The sequence below is a fragment of the Coenobita brevimanus genome, chromosome 57 (assembly GCF_032717465.1).
Source record: "Coenobita brevimanus isolate Jiangsu-jjx chromosome 57, ASM3271746v2, whole genome shotgun sequence".
Classification (NCBI taxonomy): Eukaryota; Metazoa; Arthropoda; class Malacostraca; order Decapoda; family Coenobitidae; genus Coenobita; species Coenobita brevimanus.
The window spans coordinates 1078227-1096931 of record NC_137010.1 but is presented as its reverse complement, the minus strand read 5'-3'; the positions used below and the strand labels follow the sequence as shown (position 1 = coordinate 1096931).

The 18705-nt window shown below is 43.1% G+C and overlaps 1 protein-coding gene across 1 annotated transcript in view; it reads right to left on the bottom strand.

Annotated features, from left to right (window-relative positions):
• Positions 1–17262, bottom strand: part of LOC145402175 (uncharacterized) — a 148347-nt gene extending 131085 nt beyond the window's left edge. The window contains exons 1-4 of the mRNA XM_080274292.1: positions 17223–17262; positions 3279–3349; positions 3007–3065; positions 2352–2448 (exon numbers count right to left, since the gene is read on the bottom strand). Of these exons, the coding sequence (XP_080130418.1) occupies positions 2352–2448; positions 3007–3065; positions 3279–3349; positions 17223–17262 (267 nt within the window). The remainder of the gene's footprint in view (positions 1–2351; positions 2449–3006; positions 3066–3278; positions 3350–17222) is intronic.
• Positions 17263–18705: the final 1443 nt, after the last annotated feature.

Genomic DNA, 18705 nt, shown 5'->3' with positions numbered 1-18705 from the left:
CTGTGGAATGTATAGTTGTTGTATTGTCTCTGTGACATTGACCTACATGAATTAAACTATGCGCGCACACACACACACACACACACACACACACACACACACACACACACACTCTCTCTCTCTCTCTCTCTCTCAGGCTACTCTAAGGTGGAAGGACTTGAAAAAAACTGCCTTTCTTTCAAACCAAGCAGCCATATCCTTTCAGCTTGCCTAAAAATGCCCTGTGTAGCCAGTATGGAGGTGTAAGGATAGTGTATCACTAGAATATAATGCTTTACTCCTATAACTTTTATTTGGTCTGAAAGTGACAACTCCCGATCATGATAACTCATCCATAACAAAGCTCAACACGATTATTTTGCCATTGTCTTTTGATTGATCATGGCCTAAATTTAGTCATCTCATTGTCTTTGATATTGAGATCAATGCCAGAATGTAATGCTTGTCATGGAAGAAGCGATTTGGAAAGAATAACTAGCCTTAGCAGTATCTTGTTCTGGCACAGGATATGAAATGGGCTGCAGGAGACAAAAACAATTAAGAATTAATGTTATCTACTTTATGTTTATTACATGTATGTACTGTTAATGTAAATAATTACTACTGCATTTCTACAATCGTTGCAGTGGTGTTCCTGCAATGGCCCTGGGATTATGTGGATGTGAACGGAGTATCGATAGCCTGGTTCCAAAGAGGAGAGCCAAGTAGTCGCATTTAAGAAGAGTGATGGGAGACTCCCTGGATGACTCCAGTGGCAGAGGGGTATCGATTGCTTGGCAGAGAGCAACAGAACTGTTCAGATAAGAAGAGTACTGTAGTGTATTTGTTCTAACCTGATAACTTCATTAAGCATTGTAAACTATTTGTCATTATTATGGAAGAATGAACTGACCGAGGCCACTGATTCCTGCTTACTAAGACTAACTGAATTTCATCTGTTGCCAGACAGTTTAATCCCCAAGGGTTGGTCCTCTTCCATTGGCTGACTTTCCTTCAGCTCACCCCCTCCCCCTCTTATATATAGTATTCCATCCCTCCATCTTATGCTTGGCCTGCCCTTCCACTTCACGCTTCACTCACACACACTTCTAGTCAGTCTCATATTCATGCAACCTCAATTTATTGATGTGTTAGTTCTGTCTAGTGAAAAGAAATGCTATAGTAACCAAAGAAACTCATTCCTACATCAAAACTTATAAAGCTAATTGCAGTTTGTTGATACTAAAGTTGTGTAAATGACCCACTTCCATCAGTTGAATAACAAACCAGTTTAGCTTGGCATTAAGAATTTCTGGTGGTAAAGGAATTTTTCTCAGAAGTTGAGAAATTGAAATGAAAGTACAGTTTTAGTTACTCTGGCCATCCCTAGGAGGGTAGAGGCTGAGGTGGTCTAGATAGAAGTACTCCCTCGTGTGTTTTCTGTCCTTGCTTCATGCCCCTTCCATTAGTGTGAAGAGATTGGTGTGGAAAATTAGTGGGTATTATTACTAGATAATTCACTAAGTTTGCAACAGTTAGAGAAGTGCATTGGTTACTGTGCAGATTTCGGTGTGGTTATTTTACATTGAAGCAGATTAGTTATGTAGATGAGCCTTAACTCATTTGTGGCTGCACGGCCATCTGAACGTGTACATGGTGGACCGTGGGCTGAGTTTGCTGCAGTCCACCATCCTCCTTTTAGGGGATAGATACATACCTGTACTGCAAGAATTTTAACTGACAGACTTCTTGAGCTGAATGCATTAGATATAGCCTTCAGTTACAACTTTCAGCATAATATTTTAGTAGTCTTGAGGTAGCACTGTCGTTGTAGTGTAATAGTTAATGATGTCTGAAGCATGTTTGTACTTCAGGGCAGTTGGAGGGGAGAGGTCACCTTTTTCCCCAGGTTATGCCATCTGGTGGTAGACTTCCACAAATACCATCACCACATTTGTCATGGGGGAGGAAGCTGTGATGAGTACCTTAAAATGTTATACTTAATCATTTAGATACCAGTTTGTTGAAATAACAGTTGATAGGCCTAGTGGAGTGTAGAATACATTAACTTGTAAGAATCCTATCATGTGACTGGCGTTTCCTAATATGTGAGTTGAAGAACTTGCCTCAAAAGGTTTAAGAGGCAGAGCGCATTGCAGTCTTTACTCACATAACTTCAGAAAGTAAATTTTAAAGAATTTTGTGAAAAACTCTTTGCTAAGTCGAACTATCTACAGTAGGTGTATAGCAGTTAAATTGGTAAGGCCAACAACCATATCCCTGGAAATGATCATTTTCATCACGTCCACCATGTTTATTTCATTCTTTACTGCACCACTTAGTTTGCATCAGCTTTGACACAGATAGGATACACATGTACTGCAGTGGAGAAAACACAGCAGCACCCACACTCCATACGCAAGGATTTCCAATGCCTGCGTAGAACTCTGGTGGGTTGGGTTGGGGTACCTGGTGACTCAGCAACCACAGCTTGTATTTCAGTAATGGGAGTGGTTCAGTTCCATCAGGTGAAAACAAGGCAGTTAATATTTTTTCCTATATTCACAGTACGTGAGTTGATGTCTAACAGGATGGTTGAAGATCGTATCAAGATATAGCAAGATCGTCCCAGCTGTATAGGAAAATTTCTCATGTTCCAAGAAGATTGGTAATGTGTTAAAACTGCATTTCTCTGTTTACTTTAACTTGGCCTGAAACTATCATCTTTTGCTCTTGAATTCGTTGCTGAAACAGTACATTATAGTGATGCTAATCACAAGGAAGTGCTCTGGAAAGGATTTTGAGCCATTGATGTGTTGTTTCTGAGGTAAGAGAAGGAAGCTGCAAAGGGATAAATCTAGGCCAAGTTAAGGTGAAAGAATTATAGTTTTATGTACAGAAAGTCCTTGTTTGTGCTAGTCATGAAGAAGTGCTGTGGGAAGTTACAGTGAAAAAACTATAGTTGTGTATATAGAAAGTCCTCATTTATTTACTCTTTTTCCCCTGGGAATTTGTCCCCAGGCTTACCTGAGCACGAACATGGTGGTCTGCAGGCTGAAGTTGCCCTTCTGTAGAATATCAAAATCCTTTGGGAGGATAAGGAGGTGTATGACTAGTAACTAAGGAGACTCATGACAGCAACCCTCTCCAGTGCATATAAGTTATATTGTTACAGTACTCCCTAGTTGTTGATGCGATTTTGTTGACGGCTTTGACACCCTCCCCTCCCCCATTCAGCAGGGCATATTTATATCAAAGGCAGGCACTGGCAATATCTTCCCGATATTCCAGTCACCTACTTTCAGCTCTACCCATTTCTGTCTGTGCTTCTCATTTTTAACAAATAACAAAGTAGTGTCTGTAGCTGAATCTGTGGAAGAACATAATGTTTACATAAACATACACAGCTGTTTACCTGTTTTAGGCACAGCCCATTTCCATATCACAGTTTTAAATCTCAGTCACACTTTTTATAAATAGCCAGATATTGTAAGTGCTTGTAGCTTCTTCTGTGGGAAGTGAAATGTTTGTTGTTATACACACTGGTGGTGCCAGGCTGTCTCTTTTGTTACCTAGCAGATGTCACATGCGTTCAACTGTGTTCCATTTAACCATCTCACTGTAAATTTAAGTGACATGCGAGAGCTTCGAGCACCACAATAAGAAGTGGTTCAAGAGTAACCCCTGGTGCTCGCCAGCATTCACAGAAATCTCCATTCACTCTCACCAGGGTTCGAACACCCACTTACATGAACCATAATCACTAACCAGTCACTGTGATCCCAAGCTTTCTCATTGCCCACTTCACCACCTTCCCAGGAACTCTTGTCAAAGGGCTTCTCCAAAACAAAAACAAGTTACAGACCCCTTTTCTTTCCTACACATTTTCCTGAAGCCGTGGACAGTGAGTATGGCATCAGTTGTCCCTTTGTGTGGCATAAGCCTAAACTGCATCTCCTCAATATTCACTCTTTTCCCTCATTGTACCTTCTAGAACTCTCTCTCTTACCTTCATTATCAGGTTTCCTCTTTGCAGGGCATCACCCTTCCCTTTATACACATTTACTGTCATGCTTCATCCAGTCATTTAGAACAACACACCCATAATCATATTTTTTCAGATCAGTAAGTAAACCCCCTCCTGTATATCCTGAGGCATTCAGCATCTCGGCAGTGAACCCAGACACCAGCTGTCTTCCCTGACTCCATCCTACCTATTGCTGTGCTCAGTAGCAGCATCATTGAAAGGCCAAGGGCCAGACACTGGATTCACTTGCTCCAAACCTTCCATGTACCAGTCAAACTTCTCATTCAGCAGCTGGTTATGATGCTCACTCCTCAGGCATCTTAAATGTTCTTAATGTCCACCACAACCTTTCATCATTCTTCACACAGTGCTTCCCTATGATATCAGTTTTTCCCCCTTCATCTGATTTGCCACCTTAAATACCAGACGAGAATTTATCTTTTCAGTAATGTGCAGGTTGTCCTGTAAGTCCGAGACTCGGATTTTGCCCTGTATACCTCCTTTGTAGCCATATGTTCAGCAGACAGGTACTTCTGTTGCCACCCCTTTTCCAATTCCAGAAAAGTTTTTCTCTGTTAACTGCAGCTTCTACATCCACATCCCACCATCATGTTACCATAGGTCTTTGAAGGACCCCATGTCCATTGACACACTGAGTGAGAAACTTTCAAGAGGTCATTCATGAGAGCTCTGTACTATTCATTAACACTTGTGTCAGCAGCTCCCTGTTGGCCCACAGTTCTACCCATCATGCTTTAGAAGGCATCGATTACTGCTTGTTTTTTCGATATCCATATTTTCTTCCTGGGTGCATACTGTAGGTTCTCTTCTTCACCACCTGCTCTCTAAGCACCATGTCATGTGTTTTGTGTTGCTGCACAAACTCTTAGTTCCTTATAACTAACATTCGTCACCAACCACCTATCAGCCCTCCTGACCATGAAAGTTAATTTGGCTATTTCCCCCCCGACTTATGTTTTCAGCCTACTGTCTCTTCCTGAAATGTTTGTTGCACACAGTCATGTTCATTGCCTCCCCAAATTCAAGTATTCATTCTCCTCCACATCCCTCATGTACCCCTTCATATCTTTGAGCTGTTTTACCTACATGACCATTCAAGTCCCAACCCAAATTATTACCTCATATATATATAGTGATTATAAAGGAGTCTGTCAGAAAAACTGTATCAATAGGATTTGTGTATCAATGGCATCTTGGAATGTAAACACTGTCAGTAACAAGGGAAATCTGTATAGCATGTTTTCAGACCTGATTGATCCCTATTCCCTCTCATCTCGGTTGACAACAGCAGATCGGACGATTGATATGACTAGTGTTTTTTTAAGGGGAAAAAACTTCACCTATAAAGCTTATTAATTGGGGTACAAATAATTTAATACCTGTTGTATGGAAGGGAAGACTGTATATACTTCAGGCCATAAGCGTGACTAAACGAGGACAACTGTATGTGCATGCTGCATGTTTGTTGATGTGGGAGCATCTCTTGGAGCAGCCCATTCAGTCAGTCAGACCCTTTGCTTTTAGCGGTTCTTCACTCATAGATTAAGTTTATTGGCTCCCTCATTATCCCACATTAATTACATTTGCCAACTATAAGATGTTCATTTCAGTAAATCTATCTATCTATTGTCAGTTTATTTATATGTTTTTGAATAATATTTATCTAGAGTCCATTGTTTTTTGCCTTAAGATTTAAAAGTGAAAGAAAACTTGTTTTTGAAATGGCAATTGTAGAATTTCCGGTTTCTGGAAGCATTAATGTTGCTTTTCACAATCTTAAATCAGTTGTTTTTCTGATTGGTGAAGTATTTTTGTGAATCTGTCAAAATACAACACCTACAACCCAGGATCTGCAGCATAAGGGAAATTCGTGCTCCTGGTGCAGTCAATGAAACTTTGATATATTGGTAGTGATGCAGCATGTCTGTTTTGATTTTTATGTCTGTTTTGATTTCCTCTGACTACAACCTTATCCACCAACTAGTATCAAGTCATTGTGTTATTAATGTTTGTAATGTTTTCCTTTTTATTTAAATCTTTTTGGGAACAACTTTGCCTAAATAATAGTAGCCACAACATTCAACTGTAAGACAAGTTGTATGGATATGAAATGGCTGGATAGGGTGGGAACATCTGACTCAGAGTTTGTGAATTTGTATTTTATTGGTTGCTTACTTCCACCAGAGCATGAGTGACTAAATATCAGCCCATCTCGGTTTATTATATGATCAAGAAAATAAGGGATGTAAACTGTTGGAGACTGTTCATAAGAGCATAAAGCAACCCTGTCCCCCTTGTGAAGTCTTAAGGCGAGAAATGTTACTTCTTGTATATAACTTGTGGCTGTATTTTGAACACTGAAGTGAAGGTTTTATTTATGGACAATGTTATAGTCAGATATGTCAGCATTCCACATCTTAGTCTAGTCAGAAATTATAAAAAGGTCATCCTGTTGCCATTTCCTCCAAAAATTTTAATTGGGATACCGAGGTTGAAGTGGAGAGGATGGGGAGTCAAAGAACCAACTAGGAGAGTATGTGTGTGTGAGGTGGAGGGGTGGTGTAAAGAGTTATACGAGAGGATTGTGATTTGAGGGGGATGGAGAGTAGGAAACTAAGTAGAGTGTATTTGAGTTGAAGCAAGGGTGGGGGGGTGACTGAGGATGAGATGGAGGGATTGAGTGGAGAGGTATATGAGAGACGGGGGTTTAAGTTGGGGGGGAGGACAGCAGTATGGTAGGGGACAGGGAGGCAGTTTGTACCCTTACAGGATTAAGGAGTCTGGGTATAGGTAGAAATAGCTTGTTGACACCTTCACATTCTCAGTTGCAGTAATATGGCCATGAGTTACATCCATCTATCCATCATCCAATCCTACATTGCCCCATAAGGAGCGTAGGAGCCCGGGGCTAGGCAGTTAGTCCTGACATATTTTCAAAATTTATTTGTTTGCTGAAATTATACTCTGACTTTAACTTGGCCTAAAATTTTAACCTTTCCAGTCTGAATTGAGTTTTAACTGTAGAATCTTCAAACATGATGCTAGTCACAAACATACTGTGAATAGGATTTTGAGCCATAGCTTTGCTTATCTATGTCTCAGGGTATGTGTCACAGCTGGAAAACATTGAAAAATGGGCCTTAGTTAGTGGAGAATAAAATTGTCATGCTCAGTGGAATGTGTTTGTTAATGGATATTGAATATGCATCACAACCATTGCATGTTAGTATGTTTGAACCCCTTCAGTGCCTTGATGTTTTCTGTTTATTGTTGCTATTTTCTGGATGATTTTTATTGGTTTATTCTTGCTGCTACCAGACTATTTTATTTAGCTTAGGAAGGATTTCTTGTGCCATCCCTATCCTCTCCTGGCTGTGGCCTACGCTGCACCCTTGCTATACCCAGCCATGGCCTTCTATTCTTGCCCTGCCTTACGCCTCCAGTATGAAGTCACCCCCTTGGTATATGTAGCCATGCCCTGCCATACATGCCATGTCCTGCTATTCTTGCCCTGCCCCACTCCTCTAGCATGTCACCCCCTTGCAATACCCAGCCCTGCCCGTCCCCCTCAATGTCATCCCCTTAGGCTCAATAAAATAGTGCTGTCAGCAGGAATAAAACATCCTCCTACTGAAGGGGTAAATTGGCCCTATTGTCTGAAGTATGCCATTTTGACTAATATTTTTGCATTGCCCAGTTTTTAAATGGTAAAGTAGTTGGTACTGAAACGGTGGCATATGTCAGTTGAGTAGGGTGCATTTTTTGTGTACGAAAATATTTTGTATTTATCTTTAACATGCATTAATACACACACTGCATAATGTGTTTAGCAGTGCATGTTAACAAAGCCCTTCTCATCCTTTGTTGTATGCCATATTTACTTGTATAGCTCTGCTTGGCTTTAGCTGGGCAGGAGCAATACAAGTCATGGTATATAACAAAGTGATGAGCAGGGCACACTCTTGGAAGCATCTTGGGGAAGGGCGCCGAACCTATCTCGATAAATGGGCCATGAAAATATGGACTGGCAACCCTCACAGCTTGGGTTACCAGTCCGTATTTCTCTGGCCCATTTATCGAGATAGTTTATTTTTTCAACTTCCTGACTCTTGTGTATATATACTGTACTGTAGAAATAAACACATTGTCTCTTACTACAACATCTTTTACTATTTACCTTTTTTTGGTACATAGATATGCAAATGTGGACTTTCAAAATATCAGAAAATACAATACCATTAGACATACATATGAATGGTACAAAGGAGAGAGCACTGTACCATATATACACACATAAATGCTGATTGCGGATGGACAGAGATGACGACTTGGGACTTGGAGAAGATACCTCAGAACATATGAAACAACTGAACAATACTGACAACTTATGGTCTTAGTAAAATATCAGCAACAGGACTTATGGACTTAGAAAAATATCAGCATTCAGAAAACACGAAACAGGACTTACAACATACAAAAGCTAAGAATTGACGTATATTCAGTAAAGATACAATTTTACTTGCAGTATGATATTTATACAAGCTAAGAAATATTAGAATATAAAACAAAAATTACATAAAGGGCAAGGCAAGGGAGAGAAGAAGACACCAGCAAAGCATGGAAGGCAGGTCAGGAACAGCACGACTTACAAGGGATGGTAGGAACAAGAGAGTAGGGCAGGAACAGCAAGACGTGGCACAGTGAGGGTGCAGGGAAGGGTATGGCTGTGTATTAGAAGGGTGCAAGGCAAGGATGGAAGGTAGGGCCGGGGTTCAAGGCACGGATGCAATGAAGGGCTGGGCAGGGCAGGGCAGAGTATAGGGTAAGGAACAAGGCAGCATGGGGCAAGACAGCACAGAAGATTAGGAAGGGAAAAGGGCAAGAGAGGAATGATAGGGTGGTGGTGGTAGGGTTGGTTGCAGGGTAGTGGTGGTTGTGGTAGGGTGGACTGCAGGGTGGTGGTGGTAAGTGGGTTGTAGGATGGTGGTAGGATGGGTTGCAGGGTGGTAGTGGTGGTAGGGTGGGTTGCAAGGTTGTGGTGATGGTGGTAGGGTGGGTTGCAGGGTGGCGGCGGTGGTGGTGGTGGTAGGGTGGGTTGCAGTGTGGCGGGGGTGGTGGTGGTGGTTGGGTGGGTTGCAGTGTGGTGGTGGTGGTGGTGGTAGGGTGGGTTGCAGTGTGGTGGTGGTGGTGGTGGTAGGGTGGGTTGCAGTGTGGTGGTGGTGGTGGTGGTGGTAGGGTGGGTTGCAGTGTGGTGGTGGTGGTGGTGGTAGGGTGGGTTGCAGTGTGGTGGTGGTGGTGGTGGTGGTAGGGTGGGTTGCAGTGTGGTGGTGGTGGTGGTGGTGGTAGGGTGGGTTGCAGTGTGGTGGTGGTGGTGGTGGTGGTAGGGTGGGTTGCAGTGTGGTGGTGGTGGTGGTGGTGGTAGGGTGGGTTGCAGTGTGGTGGTGGTGGTGGTGGTAGGGTGGGTTGCAGTGTGGTGGTGGTGGTGGTGGTAGGGTGGGTTGCAGTGTGGTGGTGGTGGTGGTAGGGTGGGTTGCAGTGTGGTGGTGGTGGTGGTAGGGTGGGTTGCAGTGTGGTGGTGGTGGTGGTGGTGGTAGGGTGGGTTGCAGTGTGGTGGTGGTGGTGGTAGGGTGGGTTGCAGGGTGGTGGTGGTAGTAGGGTGGGTTGCAGTGTGGTGGTGGTGGTGGTAGGGTGGGTTGCAGGGTGGTGGTGGTGGTAGGGTGGGTTGCAGTGAGGTGGCGGTGGTGATAGGGTGGGTTGCAGTGAGGTGGTGGTGGTAGGGTGGGTTGCAATGTGGTGGTGGTGGTAGGGTGGGTTGCAGAGTGATGGTGGTGGTGGTAGGGTGGGTTGCAGGGTGGTGGTGGTAGTGGTAGGGTGGGTTGCAGGGTGGTGGTGGTAGTGGTAGGGTGGGTTGCAGGGTGAGGGTAGTGGTAGGGTGGGTTGCAGGGTGAGGGTAGTGGTAGGGTGGGTTGCAGGGTGAGGGTAGTGGTAGGGTGGGTTGCGAGGTGAGGGTAGTGGTGGGGTGGGTTGCAGGGTGAGGGTAGTGGTAGGGTGGGTTGCAGGGTGGTGGTGGTATTTGCAGGGTGGTGGTGGTGGTAGGGTGGGTTGCAGGGTGGTGGTGGTGGTGGTAGGGTGGGTTGCAGGGTGGTGGTGGTAAGATGGGTTGCAGGGTGGTGGTGGTGGTGGTGGTAAGATGGGTTGCAGGGTGGTGGTGGCAGTGGTGGTAGGGTGGGTTGCAGGGTGGTGGTGGTGGTGGTGGTAAGATGGGTTGCAGGTTGGTGGTGGTGGTGGTGGTAGGGTGGGTTGCAGGGTGGTGGTGGTAAGATGGGTTGCAGGGTGGTGGTGGTAAGATGGGTTGCAGGGTGGTGGTGGTGGTGGTAGGGTGGGTTGCAGGGTGGTGGTGGTGGTGGGGTGGGTTGCAGGGTGGTGGTGGTGGTAGGGTGGGTTGCAGGGTGGTGGTGGTGGTAGGGTGGGCTGCAGGGTGGTGGTGGTGGTAGAGTGGGTTGCAGGGTGGTGGTGGTGGTAGGGTGGGCTGCAGGGTGGTGGTGGCAGTGGTGGTAGAGTGGGTTGCAGGGTGAGGGTAGTGGTAGGGTGGGTTGCAGGGTGGTGGTGGTGGTGGTAGGGTGTGTTGAAGGTGATGGGGTGGTGGTAGGGTGGGTTGCAGGGTGGTGGTGGTGTAGGGTGGGTTGCAATGTGGTGGTGGTAGGATGAGTTGCAGGGTGGTGGTGGTAGGATGGGTTGCGGGTGATGGTGGTGGTAGGGTGGGTTGCAGGGTGGTGGTGGTTGTGGTGGTAGAGTGGGTTGCAGGGTGGTGGTGGTAGTAGGGTGGTGGTGGTGGTGGTAGGGTGGGTTGCAGGGTGGTGGTGGTGGTAGGGTGGGTTGCAGGGTGGTGGTGGTGGTGGTAGGATGGGTTGCACGTTGGTGGTGGTGGTAGGGTGGGTTGCAGGGTGGTGGTGGTGGTAGGATGGGTTGCACATTGGTGGTGGTGGTAGGGTGGGTTGCAGGGTGGTGGTGGTAGTAGGGTGGGTTGTAGGGTGGGTTGCAGGGTGGTGGTGGTAGTAGGGTGGGTTGCAGGGTGGTGGTGGTGGTAGGGTGGGTTGCAGGGTGGTGGTGGTGGTGGTGGTGGTGGTAGGGTGGTGGTGGAAGGGTTGGTTGCAGGGTGGTGGTGCTGGTGGTAGGGTAGGTTGCTGGGTGGTGGTGGGGTGGGTTTGAGGGCAGAGGTGGTAGTGTGGGTTGCAGGATGGTGGTGGTGGTGGTAGTAGGGTGGGTTGCTGGGTGGTGGTGGTAGAGTAGTTTGCAGGGTGGTGGTAGTAGGGTGGGTTACTGGGTGGTGGTGGTGGGGTGCATTGCAGGGTAGTGGTGGTAGGGAAGTTGGATGCATGGTAAGGTGAGGAGGTGGAAGGAAGAAGAAGAAGAAGGGGAAGAAAGAGGAGGACGTGAAGAGGGAGTGGAAGGAGGGAAGGAGCCTAATACAATATACTGGATAACAATAAACATGAAATACTAAAACACACAGAGATTAACACCCATATCTGTCCAGATTTGTAAAATAATGCCGACAAGCGGTATTATTAGTTTAAGCTTATGAAATTGCTTGTTATAGTAATATAATAAATGATTAAAACTGTGGAACCCCTATCAGTAATTCCTCATTTAAGACACTTCACTAAGTACAGTTTCTTTATTAATCATTTTCATTTTTGAAGGCTTCAACATGCTTGCATGCATCAGCCTTGGTCACCTAATGGCCGCTCTCCATGCTGCTCGACCACTGGCAGCTTCCTTATTTTGTCCCTAAACCCTGAGGTCACACTCAATTACTTCGTCCCAGGTCTTTCAGTCTACCTCTCACTACCCTACACCCAACATTAACACTTCTCACTTTCTGAACCCAATTATCATCCCCCATCCTCTCCACATGCCCAAACCATCTCAATCTACCTCTCATCACAACACCAACACACTCTAGTCCCATCCTACCTCTCAACTCTTCCGCCAGAAACCTAGTCCCCACCAGTCTTGCACTTGAGGACGCACTGCACATCCACCTAATCACTGCCATTTCTGTACATATAAGCCTGTGAATATCCTCTTCCTTTACTGCCCAGGTCTCACAACCATACAGCATTACACTCCTAACACAAGCCACATACAAAGATCCCTTAGCACTGAGGGAGAGCCCTCTCAATGTCAGGAAAGGCAACAGCTCCCTGACCATCTTCCTACCACTCCTCACTCCTACCCCACCTCCAGCACACAACATGTCTCCCAGATAACTACCAGTCAAAAGACAGTGTTTACAAAATATAATTCTTAATTTATCTCACAACTGTGCTGTGAAGGATCAAGACTAACTAATCTAAAAATGTTAGCAATTTAAATTTAATGTTAATATATATCTTGATACTTACTTGTTGTCTTGAATATGACCCTTAAATACTTGAGAAAGAGTCCCTCTTGCTGGGACCTAACCCTAACTTAAAGCAATGTTCACCAATCAACAATTTACAGGAATATTTATCAGTTCATAAATGAGGAATTACTTTCTGCTGGCATTATACACAAACAAAACTCACAATTTTATATATATTCAGATTGTAATGGTGTGGAAAATGTGCCATTAGCTCTCAGGACAATGTTTCAATACAGGGTATTTCAATCCTATGCACAAACAAACTAAGGTGCTGCATTTAGAGTACATGATGTGCCTGTAAAGTAGAAGCAGTTTGGTATTTTCATACTGTTCGTATCATATTGTTTACAAAGGCTCCAATATGCATACATCAGCCTTGGTCACCTAATAGCGGCTCTACGTGCTGCTCGATCTCTGACAGCCTCCCTAATCAGTTCCTTATCCCTGAAGTCACACTCCTATGATCTCATCCCAGGTCATTTTTAGTCTGCCTCTCACAACCTTACCCCACTTCTCACCTTTTGCATCCAACTGTTACAAAAATGTGGTGCTGGGGAGACACTTTCATGTGGTAGCACTGATATAATGAAGCCATGTCCAGTAAAATGGCCAGATGCTCACTCACTGACCATTCAAGCCCCTGGAATCCTGACTCTACCTCACATATTTTTCTGTACTCTACTTCATAATTATCTACTGCATGACTTTCCCGTTCCACACCAACATCAATGTAATACCAGCCTGCGTTACTGATGCAAAAGATCCCTTGTGGCTAAACACACACATGCAGGGCAACCAAGGGACTTTCAATCAAGAATAACACAAGCCCGTAAACATCGTATACACCCGCCACACCCCAACAAGAACTCCACACAGTCTTATGAGGCTGCCTCCTCCCCTCAGCCTCATTATGCACCTCTTCACAATAAGTTAGTTCATTTTTATCTGACAGAACTGGACCAAATCCCATGAAACTTACTGAACCTTAGTTATGAGACAGGAATAAGTCTCCTTGGTTATTAGTTAAACTGACCCTCCAGACTGACTCCATTTTGTCAGAGGAAAACAGATGCATTATGGCCATTCAAATCACCAAAGAAACTGTCCTAGAACCCTTGCTTGACCATTGCCCCAAATTAATTAAAAAGCTACCTCCATCCAAACAATCTGTGAATGGAACTGTGTTAGTGTTTAATTTTGTCCTACTTTTAATTCATTTTTCCCCCCCTATTACTCCTTAATCCTGTACATACTCGTCACCTACCCACTACAGCCATTCAAAACCTACAACACTAAATGAAGTGCCTCAGCAACATCCCTCTTCCTCCTCTACACAACACTAGACATCCCTCTTCCTCAACTGCCCAACCCTACACTTCCCTCTTCCTCCTCTACCAACATAACACCTCAATTTTTCTTCCCTACCTATACATCCTCTATATAAAAATGACTGTGTTGTGAAAAGCACATGATATTTCACTGTAGTTACGGTTACGGGCCCCGACCATAAGCCAATGACTGGTTGTCGTCCATCTTTTTTTTTTTCAACTGTATTTATAAAATTTTATCATCACAGTTCACACTACAGACTAGCTAAATCAAGTATTTGTATACAACATGAGAAGGACTATGAGACCATGGACAATGCATATTTGGATACAATATCTGATTGGGCTGATGTATTTTTTTTTTTATGCAAGAAAGAACTAAAGGCTAGAACCCCACAAGATTGTTTCATCCATAAAAAAATAAAAGCAAGATAATATAGAGCCAAGTTCAGGATCCATTCATTTTGAGATGCTTGGACACAGTGCATTTAAGACTGGAGATTTATGGTGACAGTTTCTAAGGCATCAAGTTTGTTATATTGTTTGTGGGCTCCAGGCCTTTGGTTCCTTCTTCCTTACATTGGAAAAAAAAAAAAAAATAAATAAATAAAAAAAAAAGCTTTATGATATTATTCACATCAATATATTTTACAATGACAATAAACTCATAACAGCCTGACCTTCCAATAAATGATGACCACTCTTTGTCAACAGTATATAATTTCTCCTTATATTAAGCACCTGATATAGCACCCTAAATAAATGTTAACACTGTGAAATGTGGTACTGCCACAAACTGGGCCACTTATACTCACACTGCTTTCATTATGTTCAACAATTCCTAAAAATGTTCTCTCCATCTGCTCACTTTTTCTCCCTTCTCCACAAGCAATCTATCATATTTATCTTTCACTTCCTAACTAAATTCTTTATCACTCTGTCTAACTCTCTTTACCTCTTCCAGAACATCTTACATTCCCTCCACTTCCAAATTCTTCATCCACTCCCTTCTTACTCTCTCTTATGAATCTTTTCATCTCTCTCTTCCTCTCTATATATAATTCTCTCTTCTGTCTCTCAACTTCCTCCATGCCCGTTTCTCATCCACTCAATATATGCTTTCCTCTTCTGTGCCACAGCCTGTCTCTCCTCTTCATTCCACCATGCTGTTCCTTGCACCTGCTTTCATCTTCTCTTCACCCCACACACCACCTCACATGCTGCACAGATTTCTTCTGTGAATATTTTGCACACACTGTCCACGTCCCCCATCTGCTCCAAATCTTATTTACCCAATTGTACCTCCACTTCTCTCCTATATTCTGCCTTTTTCCATCCCCTTGCTATTTGGGTTTACAAGTGGGATGTTCAGTACTAATTATGATAAACCCCATAGGTTCTGCTTTTGTTATCAAGCAATTTTGTTATCACAGACTAGGCTTCGTACCAATTATGTGCAATAACCAAGGGATCACCATTCTTTCACCAAGGGATTCAGTATGTGCAACGTGAACCTCTAGCACGAAATCACTCACTGTGCAGTGTGTACAACAAGCTACAAATGGTAGAAACTAAACCCCCAAAATAAAACTTTTGATCATTATTTACCTTATGAATTTCTTTTTTTCAGAAAAATTATGGCGATCATTTCCTCGGGATAAAAGCTTCTCCACCCACCTACATCATCAAATTAATGCATGCAGCAAGGAAAAAAAAAAAAAAAAAGCACCAGCATATAGTTCAAATACACAATACCAGCATTACTGTTCATTTGTGATGAAAGTACAGTACAGCTTAGCAATGGGGGTAGAAATACCATACCCTGCCTAACGATTGCCATACCCCAGTTTAACGATGGGTTTAATTTTTTAAAACTGATATTGATATTTTACACTTAAATTTTGTGTTTAGGTTGATTTATAAACTGTTTTTAGACTAATGTGTTTTAGTCAGAGTGGGGTGAACATTGTTATTTTAGGGTACAGTTTACTAAGTTTGATTTTTTCCAGACTTATGTTTGATGATTTTCATACTTTATTTTTGGGTTTTGGTGAGTTATAAACAGCTTTTAGGCTTAGTTTACCTTGTTATAAAGCTATTTGCGGGTGTGGGTGAGCTAGAAACTTGTTCTGGGACTCATTTGGGTGGGTTTAGGACTTGGTTGGGGGGAAACCCAGGGCTCAAAAATGCATCCCTAGACTTTACATGTTAAATTTACTCCAATATACAACACCCCGCCTAGTTACATGTTTTTACTTAACCAACTGCATCATTAAACTGGGGTATACCTGTATATACAGTACATAATTGGAAAACTTTTCAGAATGACAATCTATCAAATGAATCTTCCAAATTCCCACACTTGCAGTAGTAGTTGTAGTAAACAGTAAAGAGCAGTTGCAACACCATGCCCATCTGAAACATGAACCCAGTGAACTGTAGGCTGATATTAACCAGTCCTGCAGTCCACCATTCTCTTCTTGAGGTTTAATTTTTCTTTGTTGCACTCATGTCCGTTGGTTATTTCAGTGTACTCCAAGGTTTAATATCCTCAAATCTGAAAGGTCTTCTCTATGGCATTTCCATTGCAAATGTTTTTTTGGAGGTACAGGTATCAACGTCAGTCCCGCATGTAATTTTATTGTCGTAATGCGTGACTTTCACCCTGCGATTGCTACCATCCCCAGCTGTGCAAAGGTGGCTGAAGAGGCCAACACTACACCTTCTTCCTAAGGTACGATGCTTTTCAGGGTTTGAGCAGCTTTCACGGTTAAGTTTGGGTTGGTTAATGATACCCAGGTAGAGGCTGTGCCCCACCCCAGTAAGGGCAAGGGTAGGTTTAGTTTGGTTATAATAGGTTGGCTTGGGCAGGTTTAGTTCGATTCGGGTAGGATTTTAAAGTATTTCGATCAACTTTTTTTTCATTCCGTATCTGACCAGTGATGTATTTCGATCGATTCTGTAGATTTTATTCCGTATCTAACTTCATACGCCTGTACGGGCAAGTCATTTGTGACAAAACTCTCAAAACTGATGGAAATGTTAAAATCTGGCAACTTTCAAAAGCACGAAAAAACATGGATGCAACAAAGGAATAAAAATCCTTCTTGGAGGGAGAGAAATTTTGGTTGTATGTATAACCGGGCAATGAAACCACAGTTATATCAGCGCCACCACACGAGGGAATCCCTCTTCAGCACATGCATCGTTGTACAATCAAAATTGCTGTAAGCTCATCTACAATTACGATAAAGGCAAACAAATAGTGGAGGAAATGTTTAGGTGCTTCTCAAGCTACCCGGGTACCATTAACTATATTTCAAAGCGTTACCATCTAAAATAACACTCATTTCACACTTCCATTGCTAACTACTTAATCACAAGTTAATATAGTTACTGCACATTGAAAAACATAAAGAACAGACCTCGCAAAACAGAAATATTGGTTGTATTTTACCTGCATCACTCGAGCCCCCGAACACGTCCGCCGGCGCCATTTGTCGTCTTCGTTTCACGCACATCCACATGGTCACTTGTGGAAAACACAACAAACGTGGTGCACACTTTCCTTTAAAATGTAAAACATATTCACAGTAATTTTACTTTTTATAAAATACATGCATTTTTAGGATATCTGATTATTCATTATATCGCATGAAACGTTTCTGTTCGTACGAAGAAAATATTCTGTTACTTTGCTATGATTTTGCTCGACTTTCGTCAAGCCATTTAAGCTTTCTTGTAAAACAGTCATAATCATAAAAACCCACCATCATCCTGTTGCGACTATTATACTACATGAGATGGTTATTGGGAAGGGTCGAGAAACAGGGAAGAGAAAATGCCTAGCGCATAAAATGAGTCACCTTCACACTTATCTATGCCATCAATAACCTCAGCTCCACCTCACCTGACTGGGTTGCACTAACATATATTTGGCATGGCAGTACCAAAGATGTTACATATGTCTTGACTTACTGAGCAGAATAAACCTTGGCACCGTAGTCTCGTCTGAGAGTATGAAAAATAATCTTACCCTGAGCAGGATCTTTTCTTAGCTTCACTGCCAGCACTTAATCCTTCTTACCGCAGCACACTAACACACAAAGTTTAAGCCACCATTAATGTACGTAGTGGAAGGTTCTAGGTTATCTGTTGATAACCTTCCCATTATACTGAATGAAAGCTAACAGTTAAATGACTATGACTGTGTGTCCCCATTTTGGGCTGTTTTCCAGTTTCCTCAAACATCATAGTACCATCTATGTACAGTGGACAGCTAGATAAATATGGCTTGCCTACTCTCCACACTAGTGACACTGAAAAAGGTCAGCAAAACGGGATGGTCAGGAGCTGGTATCAGGGGCTAGTGAAAGGGAACTCCAGCTGTCCCTATTCCCATCCTCCTTGCAAGCACTGTACAGTACCTCCCTGACTGCCTGGAACTACAGCTTGCTCCTTACTTGGAGGTTTTAAAAATAAAATAAACAATAACAACACCATTAACTCACTGGGTGTCTTCAAAACCCAATGTCTTTCATGATGCAGTAACGTTATCATTTTATTTCAGGTAACAGCAGACAAGTTTAAGCAACTACTGTATGTCATACAAGCCTGTTGGGAGTTAAAACTGTCAACACTAATCCTCTCATGACCACAACAACTCTAGTGTTTTATCCCAGCTAATGACCCTTGGTTCCTTCTTCATTCATTTTTTCATTCATTGCCAGACGCCATGTATCCCAAACGGGGTGGCCAAGGGCTTAGAGTTAATTGTTTTACAGGGAGGGGCACTAATCCTCGACCAACCCCACTTGACACTTCCTTGCAGTAAAAAAAATCTTTAGCTGAGTGAGTCATTGGAGCTTGAGAACACTAAAAAGGCTGTATCAACTGTCTATACAGATTTATTTATAACTATACAGGTTTCTCCAAGTATG